This window comes from Euprymna scolopes, chromosome 33 (genome assembly GCF_053919585.1).
Source record: "Euprymna scolopes isolate OS-2025 chromosome 33, ASM5391958v1, whole genome shotgun sequence".
Taxonomy (NCBI): domain Eukaryota; kingdom Metazoa; phylum Mollusca; class Cephalopoda; order Sepiida; family Sepiolidae; genus Euprymna; species Euprymna scolopes.
In genome coordinates this window covers 526,701-543,227 of record NC_136514.1, presented here as the reverse complement: position 1 = coordinate 543,227, position 16,527 = coordinate 526,701, and the positions used below count along the sequence as shown (strand labels likewise).

At 35.8% G+C, this 16,527-nt stretch overlaps 1 protein-coding gene across 1 annotated transcript in view; it reads left to right on the top strand.

Moving 5' to 3' along the window:
- The window catches only part of LOC145257981 (cubilin-like), a 146,929-nt gene that overhangs the window by 91,449 nt on the left and 38,953 nt on the right, over positions 1–16,527 (top strand). The window contains exon 6 of the mRNA XM_080115705.1: positions 16,082–16,208. Within this exon, the coding sequence (XP_079971831.1) occupies positions 16,082–16,208 (127 nt within the window). The remainder of the gene's footprint in view (positions 1–16,081; positions 16,209–16,527) is intronic.

Sequence of the window (16,527 nt, the reverse complement as noted above, 5' to 3'; positions counted from 1 at the left end):
AAGGGGGAAGGGCGGAGAGGGCGCTTGGTATGTCGGTTATGTTCTAGTTTTGGAGTTTAAGGAATTTCTGGGGGAGGGTCTGGGAAGTTTATTTCTGGTGTGGTTTAGGGCATAGGGATACATGGGGGGAATATGTGGGGTAAGAGTAGGGGGGTTACTTTAAAATTCGAGTCTTAATGTTAAAGTTTTTGGCGTCTCGTTGGTGAGCTGATTTCTTGGTAAGTATGTCTTGACCTCTTGGGTGTTCGCTTATGTTTGAAGGCGGGGGGGGCTGTGATTCGGTTTATTTATTTAGTTTTTATTTTGTTGTTAATTGTTTGAAGAGGATTAGGTAGCGGTCGCGGGCGCGAGCACACACATGCGCACGTACAAACATATATACTTAAAGAAACGCTCACATGTACACATACATCCCCGCCCGGGCGTGCAAATATATGCACATATGTGCGCCTGCATGCATAGACACACGCGTTGCTCCCGCTTACGTCAAATTTTCCTTAAGGTGCTAAAATTGGGTACGTGTACGCAGGCATGGATGCGCCCATACACAAATACATACACACATCGGCGCCCCTGCCCCCAAGGAGGCGATTGTTTGAAAGTGGGGAAATAGTTGACTATATATTATTTACTACGCTGCTGTAGATTTTCCAAAAATTCCGGGTTCCTAATTTCTGTGCTTCGATGCGTTTTCTGGTGGTTTCAGAGTAATCTGTCTTAGCTGTATCTATCACCCTCTTACAATTATTTATAGCTTCTATAAACTTCTGTTTATTTGAGATGGACTTATGTCGGTTAAATCTGCGGAACGCATGCTGCCTTTGACAAATGGAAGCTGCACAAGCAGAAGTAAACCATTGGGGAGAGTGGGGCTTGCTATAGTATATCCGTGCGGGAACATGTGCTTCAATTGCAGTTTTGAACCATTCAGTGGTCTCATTTGCACACTGTTCCACTGGAAGAGTAAAGATATTTTGCTATGGGGCATCTCTGATGAGCTCCCTGATGGCTTCCCAATCAGCCTTTTTGTAATACCTCGTTGTTTTGAGTAGCGGGTCTTCAGTTTTAGGGCGAGAATTTAGGCTGATTTCTACCATTATCACAGCGTGATCAGCATTACCGAGTGGGCTGTGGGCATTTGTTGTACAGTCATTGGGAACCGTTGTCAAAAAGAGATCTAGAAGTGAGGCATGTTGATCTTTCTGGTCTGGGAGACGTGTCGGAAATATAACCAACTGAGATAGGGAATGGGATATAGAGAAGCTATGTATTGCGCTACCAGCTACGTCTGTGTGATTAGAGAATCCTAGCCAGTTACTGTGGTGGACATTGAAGTCATCAAATACATGTATTTGTGCGCCAGTATCGAGGAAGAGTGCTATATCTATGCTATCTGAGACTTTATGTATATGTATATGTATACGTGTGTATGTATATATGTGCATGTATGTATATATATGTATGTGTATATATGTATGTATATATATGTATATATATGTATATGTATGTATATATATGTATATATATGCATATATGTATATATATGTATGTATATATATATGTATATATATGTATATATATGTGTATGTATGTATGTATGTATGTATGGGTTAATTAACCTTTTTTCGGGATCAGCGGCCAACTAGCACCGTGTGTGTTTGTATGTATGTATGTGTTTGTTGCCATGATCAAGACAACCTTTTTAGGAGAAGCAAATCTCTGATTTAAAAAACATAAAGCGGGAGACCAGTACCCGCATTAATCTTGCTTGTTGCTGGATCTCAACATTTTGAACCGAGAGAGAGACTTAGCTGTCGTAAAACGCTTAGACTCTGTAACATCATCTGTGTATAGGTACTCCCTCAGGCATTTGTCTATTAAAATGGTCCTGTGGCGATGGAAGTCATTTTTGGGCTCATGGACTTTAAGTGTCTGGGGGAGTGGCACTCGTCTGACAAGACGTTGCAATCATCCTATATATATATATGTATGTATGTATATATGTATATATATTTAATCCGAATAATGGGCTGCTAAGGGGTGAAAAATAGAAAATTGTTACGTGAGAGTCGACTGATTTTTATATGTTTGATGCCTGTGCATACGTGGTCGAGAAACATAGGTTTTTATGTTAAGAATAAGATTTTTTTAAAAAGAATTTTTAAATTACGTGTCAAGCTAGTTTAATGATTATCGTACTTGACCCAATATCTTTAGGTTTTCGTTTCAATATCATCTCGAGTATTTTGTTGTTACTTACAAGAATTAAACTGTTTAGAAAAAAAAAATCATAATACTCGTATGACCATGCCTCAGTTTCCGTATTAATTAAAATATAATATTTATGCGTATTTCACTACCCGACATTTCCAGGCAGCTCTGCTAGTATATATATAAAAGTGATAATGTGTGTGCAGGTGTGTGTATATGAAGACACTTCTCAACCTATATATTCAACGAAATTTATATCTACAAACTTGAAATTTGGTATGTAGGATATTCAGACATGTGGAAATCTTTTTAATAGGTTTTCACCGGGGAAAAAGGGTTGCTAAAAGGGCCAAAAGAAGCAAAGTGGTGCGTGAGCGTAATCTGGTTTTTATCTGTTTGTCAACTATTTCATGACTGTGCATGCGCGGTCAAGAAACATGACAATTTTTAAATGATAAGTAAGTTTGAAAACACATTCAAAGATTCTGTCAAGCTGGTCTTATAGTTATCGTACTTGACTCACTTTCTCAGGTGCGGTTTTGCTTCCAGTCCGAGTATTATTCTTTTACTTACGAAAAAACATAATACTTGCATGCACATGTTCTCAGTTTGTTTCGTTTTTTTACTTCATTTTTTTTCTTTAAGAATTTAATGTTATTTTCATACCTACAGTATTTTTGTTTATAATAAACTAGATGTACCCGGCCACGCGTTGCTGTGGCTTAGTGGAAATAAAAAAAAACACTGAGGGTTATAGAAATGCTCCCACCCCTCTGAAATTCTCACAGGACACCTGTTTTTTCTTTTATCACGTTAATCTTATCGATTACAAACGTAACAATCAAGAGTTTTTTTTTTTTTTAAAGAAAGGTTTTTAAAATATTATTTTTATGATTTTTTATCGTTGAGTTTAATGGGTTTTTTTTTTTCTTTTATTTAATTTTTTATTTGGTAAATGTGACAACGGAAATACGCTGGTTCAATCACCGAAAAAATATTTCGTGCCAATCAAACTTAAAAACTGAAACTCGAAATGAAATGAAACGTCAATTATTTATTTGTTTGTTTGTTTGTTTGTTTGTTTGTTTGTTTGTTAAACTATTAATAATTTTGGTCTTTTGTGTTTTTGTTTTGTTTTGCGACACTTCTCTTTATTTCAGCATTTACCAGGAAGAACGAATTACTATTTCCTTATCTTTCTTACTAAAACAAAATTATTATTTCTAGTATTTTTGACCATGCATACCTGCTCGAATTACTATTTCAAAATTTTAATCGTGTGTTTACGGTGTAGTAACAATAAAATAAACCATTCATTTCATTGTGGCTTGTTATGTGTTTAGCTGAATACGATATTAAAAATCACATTATTGGTACTTATGCACTTATGTTTCCGGGCTGGTAATTATTTTATTATATATATTCTTGAGAGGATTGACCTAGCGAGATAAAGGACCGTTTGAATAAATGCACAATGATTTAAATTTGTAATTATAATAAAAATCAGGTAAAACTTGCGGATGATGCTATGTTTCACGGTTGTTCTAAAAATAGAACGGAAGTTGAACATTTCGTTCCATTTTCCATTGTGCAAATACACACGAAACAACAAAAAAAGTACAATAAGGCACACGCACACTTTCGCGGGCGCGCGCGCCCATACCCAGTACAGTACCATTTCTCTTAACTAAACAAACAACTAGAAATTATACGTATGTATGTGTATGTGCGCGCGTGTGTATATGTGTGTGTGCGTGGGTGTGCACATATGATTGTGTATGCGTGTGTGTATATATATATATCATCTGTTATCTATGCTACATCTTGTTTGTGTGCATACGTGCACTTACGTTTGGGTGACCGAATCCATGTATGCATATGTGCTTGGATTAGAAAGAAAACTTCAACCAATATATACATAAGGTGGGATGTAGGAATATGTATGTGTATGTGTGATTGTGAGTGCATGTGCCCATATATATATATATGGGTGGATGAGTGTATACACATCCGTATATATGTGTGTGTATATATATATACATATGTATGCACATGTATGAGTGGGTAAATGTGTTCGTGTGGATATGGATATACGCGTATGTGTGAGCCCCTGCATATGTCTCTGTGTGTGTGCATGTGTATGTGTATGTGTATGTGCCTACATAGTATGTGGATGTTTGTGAGTGTATGTGCACATACATATATGTGTGTACATATATGTGTGTATGTGCGTGTATGTGTGTGTATATATATCTTCTACCTATTCTCCATCTTACTTGTGTGTGTGTGGGTGCGTGTACGTATGTCTGAATGATTAAGCGCATATATACATGCGTGTTTTGGTTGGAAATATATATATATATATATATAAAATAAAAAAATAAAAATAATTGTTAGCGGTGGATGTATGCGAGTACGTGTGTGAGTGTGTAGGTGGGTATGTATATATGTATGCTCCTACATATATTTCTATGTATGTACGTGTGTGTATGTGTGTGTGCCTGCGTGCGTGTGCGTGTGCATGTGTACATGTACATGAATGTATATGTATGCGTGTGTGATTGTGTGTGAGTGTATGCTATACATGGGGAAAGAAAGTCTTTAAAAAGAACCCTTAAAAACCCATAAAAACCTTCACCATATGGACTAAAAAACACTCTTTGAAAATAACTTTGACCGGACATTTGAACACTTACAGTTGGAGCCAGAATGTCTGAACACACGCATCACTCTGAAAAACATATTTAATATCAGCGGAGGTAACTGTACAAACTCCTATTTTAAAGAAAAACTTCTTACGAAAACATCTGAAGAGAGCACACCCTAAGCTCGAAACGCGTTATAAAAATATTTTAAAATAAAAATATGATGAAAACCTTTAAAAAAACCCACAATTGTTGATGGCTACACTCTTTTAAATATACATTTTTTCTCTCGTTGGAACTACACAACCATCACTTTAAATATATATATATATATATATATATATATATATATATATATATATATATATATATATATATATATATAATGGAAATGGTAATTAATAAAAACTGAAGAAAGTGCTCAATACTGTTGTAGAGCAAATATGCGTTTTATTTTTTATTACCGTATCTTTCTGTTAAGTTACATTATTATTTCAGCCACCCGGCCGTTTTTTTGGCCGTCTGTAGCTTCCTCAGACTTTTACAGAAATGTTCGTTATTATGGGATTAAAGAGTGGAAAAGTGAATGCGGTCAGGGGGGATGCGAGGAGGGCGGAAAAGGGAGGAAGGGAACAAGGGGGAAGGGCGGAGAGGGCGCTTGGTATGTCGGTAATGTTCTAGTTTTGGAGTTTAAGGAATTTCTGGGGGAGGGTCTGGGAAGTTTATTTCTGGTGTGGTTTAGGGCATATGGATACATGGGGGGAATATGTGGGGTAGGAGTAGGGGGGTTACTTTAAAATTCGAGTCTTAATGTTAAAGTTTTTGGCGTCTCGTTGGTGAGCTGATTTCTTGGTAAGTATGTCTTGACCTCTTGGGTGTTCGCTTATGTTTGGAGGCGGGGGGGCTGTGATTCGGTTTATTTATTTAGTTTTTATTTTGTTGTTAATTGTTTGAAGAGGATTAGGTAGCGGTCGCGGGCGCGAGCACACACATGCGCACGTACAAACATATATACTTAAAGAAACGCTCACATGTACACATACATCCCCGCCCGAGCGTGCAAATATATGCACATATGTGCGCCTGCATGCATAGACACCCGCGTTGCTCCCGCTTACGTCAAATTTTCCTTAAGGTGCTAAAATTGGGTACGTGTACGCAGGCATGGATGCGCCCATACACAAATACATACACACATCGGCGCCCCTGCCCCCAAGGAGGCGATTGTTTGAAAGTGGGGAAATAGTTGACTATATATTATTTACTACGCTGCTGTAGATTTTCCAAAAATTCCGGGTTCCTAATTTCTGTGCTTCGATGCGTTTTCTGGTGGTTTCAGAGTAATCTGTCTTAGCTGTATCTATCACCCTCTTACAATTATTTATAGCTTCTATAAACTTCTGTTTATTTGAGATGGACTTATGTCGGTTAAATCTGCGGAACGCATGCTGCCTTTGACAAATGGAAGCTGCACAAGCAGAAGTAAACCATTGGGGAGAGTGGGGCTTGCTATAGTATATCCGTGCGGGAACATGTGCTTCAATTGCAGTTTTGAACCATTCAGTGGTCTCATTTGCACACTGTTCCACTGGAAGAGTAAAGATATTTTGCTATGGGGCATCTCTGATGAGCTCCCTGATGGCTTCCCAATCAGCCTTTTTGTAATACCTCGTTGTTTTGAGTAGCGGGTCTTCAGTTTTAGGGCGAGAATTTAGGCTGATTTCTACCATTATCACAGCGTGATCAGCATTACCGAGTGGGCTGTGGGCATTTGTTGTACAGTCATTGGGAACCGTTGTCAAAAAGAGATCTAGAAGTGAGGCATGTTGATCTTTCTGGTCTGGGAGACGTGTCGGAAATATAACCAACTGAGATAGGGAATGGGATATAGAGAAGCTATGTATTGCGCTACCAGCTACGTCTGTGTGATTAGAGAATCCTAGCCAGTTACTGTGGTGGACATTGAAGTCATCAAATACATGTATTTGTGCGCCAGTATCGAGGAAGAGTGCTATATCTATGCTATCTGCGACTTTATCTATATGTATATGTATATGTATATGTATACGTGTGTATGTATATATGTGCATGTATGTATATATATGTATGTGTATATATGTATATATATGTATATGTATGTATATATATGTATATATATATGCATATATGTATATATATGTATGTATATATATATGTATATATATGTATATATATGTGTATGTATGTATGTATGTATGTATGTATGGGTTAATTAACCTTTTTTCGGGATCAGCGGCCAACTAGCACCGTGTGTGTTTGTATGTATGTATGTGTTTGTTGCCATGATCAAGACAACCTTTTTAGGAGAAGCAAATCTCTGATTTAAAAAACATAAAGCGGGAGACCAGTACCCGCATTAATCTTGCTTGTTGCTGGATCTCAACATTTTGAACCGAGAGAGAGACTTAGCTGTCGTAAAACGCTTAGACTCTGTAACATCATCTGTGTATAGGTACTCCCTCAGGCATTTGTCTATTAAAATGGTCCTGTGGCGATGGAAGTCATTTTTGGGCTCATGGACTTTAAGTGTCTGGGGGAGTGGCACTCGTCTGACAAGACGTTGCAATCATCCTATATATATATATGTATGTATGTATATATGTATATATATTTAATCCGAATAATGGGCTGCTAAGGGGTGAAAAATAGAAAATTGTTACGTGAGAGTCGACTGATTTTTATATGTTTGATGCCTGTGCATACGTGGTCGAGAAACATAGGTTTTTATGTTAAGAATAAGATTTTTTTAAAAAGAATTTTTAAATTACGTGTCAAGCTAGTTTAATGATTATCGTACTTGACCCAATATCTTTAGGTTTTCGTTTCAATATCATCTCGAGTATTTTGTTGTTACTTACAAGAATTAAACTGTTTAGAAAAAAAAAATCATAATACTCGTATGACCATGCCTCAGTTTCCGTATTAATTAAAATATAATATTTATGCGTATTTCACTACCCGACATTTCCAGGCAGCTCTGCTAGTATATATATAAAAGTGATAATGTGTGTGCAGGTGTGTGTATATGAAGACACTTCTCAACCTATATATTCAACGAAATTTATATCTACAAACTTGAAATTTGGTATGTAGGATATTCAGACATGTGGAAATCTTTTTAATAGGTTTTCACCGGGGAAAAAGGGTTGCTAAAAGGGCCAAAAGAAGCAAAGTGGTGCGTGAGCGTAATCTGGTTTTTATCTGTTTGTCAACTATTTCATGACTGTGCATGCGCGGTCAAGAAACATGACAATTTTTAAATGATAAGTAAGTTTGAAAACACATTCAAAGATTCTGTCAAGCTGGTCTTATAGTTATCGTACTTGACTCACTTTCTCAGGTGCGGTTTTGCTTCCAGTCCGAGTATTATTCTTTTACTTACGAAAAAACATAATACTTGCATGCACATGTTCTCAGTTTGTTTCGTTTTTTTACTTCATTTTTTTTCTTTAAGAATTTAATGTTATTTTCATACCTACAGTATTTTTGTTTATAATAAACTAGATGTACCCGGCCACGCGTTGCTGTGGCTTAGTGGAAATAAAAAAAAACACTGAGGGTTATAGAAATGCTCCCACCCCTCTGAAATTCTCACAGGACACCTGTTTTTTCTTTTATCACGTTAATCTTATCGATTACAAACGTAACAATCAAGAGTTTTTTTTTTTTTTTAAAGAAAGGTTTTTAAAATATTATTTTTATGATTTTTTATCGTTGAGTTTAATGGGTTTTTTTTTTTATTTTATTTAATTTTTTATTTGGTAAATGTGACAACGGAAATACGCTGGTTCAATCACCGAAAAAATATTTCGTGCCAATCAAACTTAAAAACTGAAACTCGAAATGAAATGAAACGTCAATTATTTATTTGTTTGTTTGTTTGTTTGTTTGTTTGTTTGTTTGTTAAACTATTAATAATTTTGGTCTTTTGTGTTTTTGTTTTGTTTTGCGACACTTCTCTTTATTTCAGCATTTACCAGGAAGAACGAATTACTATTTCCTTATCTTTCTTACTAAAACAAAATTATTATTTCTAGTATTTTTGACCATGCATACCTGCTCGAATTACTATTTCAAAATTTTAATCGTGTGTTTACGGTGTAGTAACAATAAAATAAACCATTCATTTCATTGTGGCTTGTTATGTGTTTAGCTGAATACGATATTAAAAATCACATTATTGGTACTTATGCACTTATGTTTCCGGGCTGGTAATTATTTTATTATATATATTCTTGAGAGGATTGACCTAGCGAGATAAAGGACCGTTTGAATAAATGCACAATGATTTAAATTTGTAATTATAATAAAAATCAGGTAAAACTTGCGGATGATGCTATGTTTCACGGTTGTTCTAAAAATAGAACGGAAGTTGAACATTTCGTTCCATTTTCCATTGTGCAAATACACACGAAACAACAAAAAAAGTACAATAAGGCACACGCACACTTTCGCGGGCGCGCGCGCCCATACCCAGTACAGTACCATTTCTCTTAACTAAACAAACAACTAGAAATTATACGTATGTATGTGTATGTGCGCGCGTGTGTATATGTGTGTGTGCGTGGGTGTGCACATATGATTGTGTATGCGTGTGTGTATATATATATATCATCTGTTATCTATGCTACATCTTGTTTGTGTGCATACGTGCACTTACGTTTGGGTGACCGAATCCATGTATGCATATGTGCTTGGATTAGAAAGAAAACTTCAACCAATATATACATAAGGTGGGATGTAGGAATATGTATGTGTATGTGTGATTGTGAGTGCATGTGCCCATATATATATATATGGGTGGATGAGTGTATACACATCCGTATATATGTGTGTGTATATATATATACATATGTATGCACATGTATGAGTGGGTAAATGTGTTCGTGTGGATATGGATATACGCGTATGTGTGAGCCCCTGCATATGTCTCTGTGTGTGTGCATGTGTATGTGTATGTGTATGTGCCTACATAGTATGTGGATGTTTGTGAGTGTATGTGCACATACATATATGTGTGTACATATATGTGTGTATGTGCGTGTATGTGTGTGTATATATATCTTCTACCTATTCTCCATCTTACTTGTGTGTGTGTGGGTGCGTGTACGTATGTCTGAATGATTAAGCGCATATATACATGCGTGTTTTGGTTGGAAATATATATATATATATATATAAAATAAAAAAATAAAAATAATTGTTAGCGGTGGATGTATGCGAGTACGTGTGTGAGTGTGTAGGTGGGTATGTATATATGTATGCTCCTACATATATTTCTATGTATGTACGTGTGTGTATGTGTGTGTGCCTGCGTGCGTGTGCGTGTGCATGTGTACATGTACATGAATGTATATGTATGCGTGTGTGATTGTGTGTGAGTGTATGCTATACATGGGGAAAGAAAGTCTTTAAAAAGAACCCTTAAAAACCCATAAAAACCTTCACCATATGGACTAAAAAACACTCTTTGAAAATAACTTTGACCGGACATTTGAACACTTACAGTTGGAGCCAGAATGTCTGAACACACGCATCACTCTGAAAAACATATTTAATATCAGCGGAGGTAACTGTACAAACTCCTATTTTAAAGAAAAACTTCTTACGAAAACATCTGAAGAGAGCACACCCTAAGCTCGAAACGCGTTATAAAAATATTTTAAAATAAAAATATGATGAAAACCTTTAAAAAAACCCACAATTGTTGATGGCTACACTCTTTTAAATATACATTTTTTCTCTCGTTGGAACTACACAACCATCACTTTAAATATATATATATATATATATATATATATATATATATATATATATATATATATATAATGGAAATGGTAATTAATAAAAACTGAAGAAAGTGCTCAATACTGTTGTAGAGCAAATATGCGTTTTATTTTTTATTACCGTATCTTTCTGTTAAGTTACATTATTATTTCAGCCACCCGGCCGTTTTTTTGGCCGTCTGTAGCTTCCTCAGACTTTTACAGAAATGTTCGTTATTATGGGATTAAAGAGTGGAAAAGTGAATGCGGTCAGGGGGGATGCGAGGAGGGCGGAAAAGGGAGGAAGGGAACAAGGGGGAAGGGCGGAGAGGGCGCTTGGTATGTCGGTAATGTTCTAGTTTTGGAGTTTAAGGAATTTCTGGGGGAGGGTCTGGGAAGTTTATTTCTGGTGTGGTTTAGGGCATATGGATACATGGGGGGAATATGTGGGGTAGGAGTAGGGGGGTTACTTTAAAATTCGAGTCTTAATGTTAAAGTTTTTGGCGTCTCGTTGGTGAGCTGATTTCTTGGTAAGTATGTCTTGACCTCTTGGGTGTTCGCTTATGTTTGGAGGCGGGGGGGCTGTGATTCGGTTTATTTATTTAGTTTTTATTTTGTTGTTAATTGTTTGAAGAGGATTAGGTAGCGGTCGCGGGCGCGAGCACACACATGCGCACGTACAAACATATATACTTAAAGAAACGCTCACATGTACACATACATCCCCGCCCGAGCGTGCAAATATATGCACATATGTGCGCCTGCATGCATAGACACCCGCGTTGCTCCCGCTTACGTCAAATTTTCCTTAAGGTGCTAAAATTGGGTACGTGTACGCAGGCATGGATGCGCCCATACACAAATACATACACACATCGGCGCCCCTGCCCCCAAGTAGGCGTATATACCGGCCCATATGCGCATATTGATTCAGGCATATCCGCACCCCACGCATATATGCAAGCGCATGTGCACATACATATACCAATACTCGTGAACACATACATCGACATATATACACAGCTGCACGCTCTCACACACGTATGTGGGCAGCAGGCAGCGGGCACACATACTCTCACATCCACACACGTATACATAGTTACGTGCACATAAACGTCAGTACCGCATGTACACACGGACGCACACGTGGATGTACATGTGCGTGCATACGCACACATACACACCCACTTATACAGACAGTTATTGGTACAGACATATTCGTCTACATAGATTTAAATCTAAGTTCATTTGTGGGTACATAGGCGCAATACTTTCGTTCGATGTAGACATGGTTATACATAGATATGAGCATAAACTCATTCCCAGGGTCATATACATAATATTTTCATTTTCATTAGTGAGGGTTTTTTTGGTTATATATATATATATATATATATATATATATATATATATATATATATATATATATATGACTGCTTCATTTATCACATAAATTAATATACGAAAGTATAAATTTATGCGTAAACTTTAAGTATTTACTTCAACAGTGCTCAACACGTAGGCAGAGCTAGGTAGTAAGTTATAAAATATATATGGCAACTAAGCTTAATTGCTATGTATTTTATAACTTACTATATATATATAATATGTATATATATATATATATATATATATATATATGTAAACGAAAGAAATCTTTTCTTATAAAAATGAAATATTATAAACAAAAACGAAATAATTTAATTTTTAAACGAAAAAAAATCAATTTGGTATACCTTTTTTTTACATTAGTCTAACTCGCCGTTTACATTTGAAATGTCGACTTTTATATGTTTTCGGGTATGCATACAACGAATAAACACCCCAACCTACCCATGTTTAGAACGGCTTTCGGAATAGACACCCCAATCTCCCCATGTTTAGAACGGCTTTCTGAAAAGACACCCCCATCCTTGTCAGCATACCCCAAAACCTATAAAAGTTGACGTCGAATGTGATATGATGCAATGTAAAATGTAAAAAATTTATATAATCTATTAGTTGAATGGTACACGCACAGCAACGTTTTTTTTTTAAATGTGTAGATACATGTATAATGCGTTGTCGGTGTGTTTAATGCGATAAGTAATAAACTAGAAGGTTTCTCTTTCGTATGTATGCAATCGGAAGAGGCTATTTTGAAATACAAGTGAACGTTTGGTTTTGAGGCTGATACTGTCATAATACAGAATGTAGGAATGCTTAGAGTTAAGCAAATTGAAAGCCGGTGAATATGTAAAAGGAGACATCATTATTTGTGTAGATGAAAAGTGGTGAGAGTAATGACGGCGTAGACACAGGAAAATAGAAAAAAGTATAAATTCACGCAGTGAAGAATGGGGTCGTAAGAGGACTTATAGAATAAGGGGTAAAATTGGAACTACTTCCTTTGTAGGTGATGATGATGATGATGATGATGATGATGATGATGATGATGATGATGATGATGATGATGTCGCTCCAAGGAATAAATATAATATTTTAATATTATGAATTAATGTGTCTAAAATGTTGTTCCATAGTTAAATAAGATAATAGTTAATAGTGTAAACATAATAAATTTGTATGTGCCATCTGTTGTTGTAAACCTACGCTATTTTGGTCCAAAGGGGAAAACTGCGCGTCTTTTATTATATATAGGGATAAGAAATCTGCAATAATTAAAATACAACATTTATGCATATTTTACAGCTGGGCAACGCCGGGCGGCCTCGTAGTAGAGATATAAAAGGAACTTTGTCTTTGTGTGTGTGAGTTCCTTCCCTGTGGGCGAATTTTTATGCAATTTCACACGGAAGTACTTTATGTGCCTCGCAGTGTTCTTAGGTTTTCTATTGGTATGTCCTTAATAAGTATTGATATAATCGATAATTAAAATAATTCGATGAAAGAAGGGACAAGCCATGCGTTTATATCTTACACCGCCTAACATCACAAGTGCATTGGAGAAGTTTTATTGCCACATAAACCAAAAAGCCTGATATATAAAATCAACAGTAGGTTCTTTGATAAGACAGGGGCACGTTTGAAATAAATGTTTCTGTTTAAAACAAAATGCCACCATCACATTTACTTTTTCATTTGAAACTTCAATTCAAACCATTATCATCACACAAACAATAGGTTAATTTCTATATGAGACTAGCAATGTGACCCGACGTTGCCCGGGATTGAATGATAATCAATGAATGTTTCATGCTTCTATATATTTATTGTCATCGAAATCGGTGAAATCGCCCATTTTTCAATCAATTCGATTGAACTCCTCTAATTGGGGATCCATCGCGGTGCACATGGAGAAAGATTCACATGCCTCTCGTAGTGGCAGTTTACAATACATTATAGTCTACATTGCACTGTAGAGAACCTACTGTTGATTTTATCAAATTATTTTATATGTAATGGTTTGAATTAAAGTTAAAAATGCAAAAGTCAAGTATCATGCTTCAATTGTGATCTAAACAGAAACATTCATTTTGAATGCGTCCCTGTCATATCAAAGAACTTACTGTTGATTTTATATGCATAGCCTTATTGTTTTCTTTTACTTTTGAAATCACGACTATAATAATATATACGAAATCTAGACAAATTAAAATATCATATTTAATCGTATGTTATGACCGGGCAAAGCCAGGTGCCCCTCCCGCTAGTATATAATAGATTTATTATAGAAATCAATAGCTTTGTTACTGTTATGCAAACCTATGGTTCTGTTCAGTTCTAGAAGGTGTGCTCTCCCAAGCTTTATCTTCTCTCTGAGAAAGAGTTACTTTATTACTAGTCGTCTGAGGTTCTCCACAAAGGAATGCCGACGGTGCTATTCAGGTATTTTTTGTAACCCAGAGTACGCTTATGCTATTGCATGAGTTTCTCCAAATCATGCTTGACTTTGTGTCTTACATTTTGGCAGGGGGCTAATAAGTTGTCACTCTTGTACTCAGATAAGTTATCTCCCTTGTTATGATGACTGAACTTATGCATTCACGACATGAAAGTTTCATCACTTTGTTGCAGATATTGACAGTGTGAGAGTCTAAAAAAGCAACCCCTCAATGATGCCGTACAGGAGATAAGAAAGAGTTTCCTATCTCAAACCAAGTAGATGATGAGCTAGGTCTCGTGTGAGCATGCTTTTCCAAAAGGGGTTTCCTATGTCTTGTTTGTCTCCTTGAAATCTTACTAATATTAATGTGAATTTGATTTCGATTGCAGGATGCTTTCATTTATATAATTATTTTTATATCATTTTTTTATTTGGATTATTATTTTATATAGCAAGGAGGTAGATAATAAGTTATAACCCCTGTAGTCAGATAAATATACCACTTGTAATTTACCTCCCTTTGTTATAGATGTCTTCAATAATGTCATACAGGAGATAAGAAAGAGTTTTCTCTCTGTGCTTTAAACCACAACTACCATTGCGTTCAGACATTTAAAATACAGCTAATAAAAATCCCATCGTTGACAATATGTGCTCTCTCTTAATTCTCGACTTCAACTCTTGTCTCGATATATTAAACTAATGATGATTTGTATCATATGTGGGTGTACTTTTCAAAAAAAGGAGTTGTCTGTGTCTTGTTTTTCTTCTTTTTATCTGACCATCCTAACTTGCTCTGCTTAATGTAAATTCGATGCTGCGTAAATCCTTAGCATATTAATTCATAGGTTCTTCAATGATGTCGCACAGGATATAAGAATGAGTTTGCTCTCTTAAACCACGGTTACCATAGGTTTCAAACATGTAAAATACAGCTAATACAATCCTCACTTTAACACTATTTTCTCTATTAATTCCTTACTTCAGATCTTGTCTGGCTCTATTACATTGATGGTGTTTTTTCTTTAATTAATCTGACCAATATAATTGTGAATTTTATTAAGAGTCTGGTATGAAGTAAGGCCCTTTATTTGTAAGCCGAAAAACGTTCTTTTTAGTCGATTTCTTAGAATTGGGGCTATGACAACAGCATACTCTTTTCATTGTTTTCACTCTCAACACAGTTAAGCACAATTAATCAACCAAGAACCGCATATCAACGGATACACACTAGATAGTCAAAACAATGAAAAGAATATGCTGTTGTCCTAGCTTTATTTATAATTTAATTTCAGCCCCCAAAAGTCTCCACTTGCATATCATCGATATATGCCGCTGCTCTCTCAAGATGGACGCTCTATTAATTTTTCAAGTGTGAGACTCCAAGAAAAAGAGTATTCTCGTTTAAACCACGGTGATGATGAGCTATGTTTCATGTGTGCATATTTTTCGAAAGGGGGTTTCCTATGTCTTGTTTGTCTTCTAGAAACCTAACCAATGTGGATATGAATTTGATTTAGAGTTCAGAATGTTTTTATTTGATATAATTTTTTATTTACATTATTTGTATTGTTTTTTAAATTATTTTTATGCAGTATGCCACAAAGTTTTTACAGCACCTTTTGGAACGATAGAAAGTGAACACTATGGGAACAAATATTTAAGTCGAGTGAACTGTACTTATACGATAAAAGTCCGCGAAGGAAGGGCGATATTTCTTAAGTAAGTAAATTTATTTTATTTTATTTTCTCGATTTATTTTATTTCCTTTGCTGTTGTTACAAGAAGAAGGTGCTTCATACCTTTCTGTTCGGAGGTCCTGTGGCTTCCTGCTGTGATGAATGTCCGCCATACTTACACAATAAAACGATTGAGACATACCTAATTTTTCTTCTTTGTGAACCACAGGACAACGACTTTGTATTTTATAAATATAAATTAATGTCTCAGTGTTTTCAATTGAGTCTGCTACGTTTCTACATGTTTGTTTCGTCCAGCCTTGCTTCCTGGCATCTGGAGTACGTCTGCCCACCTTGGTGAC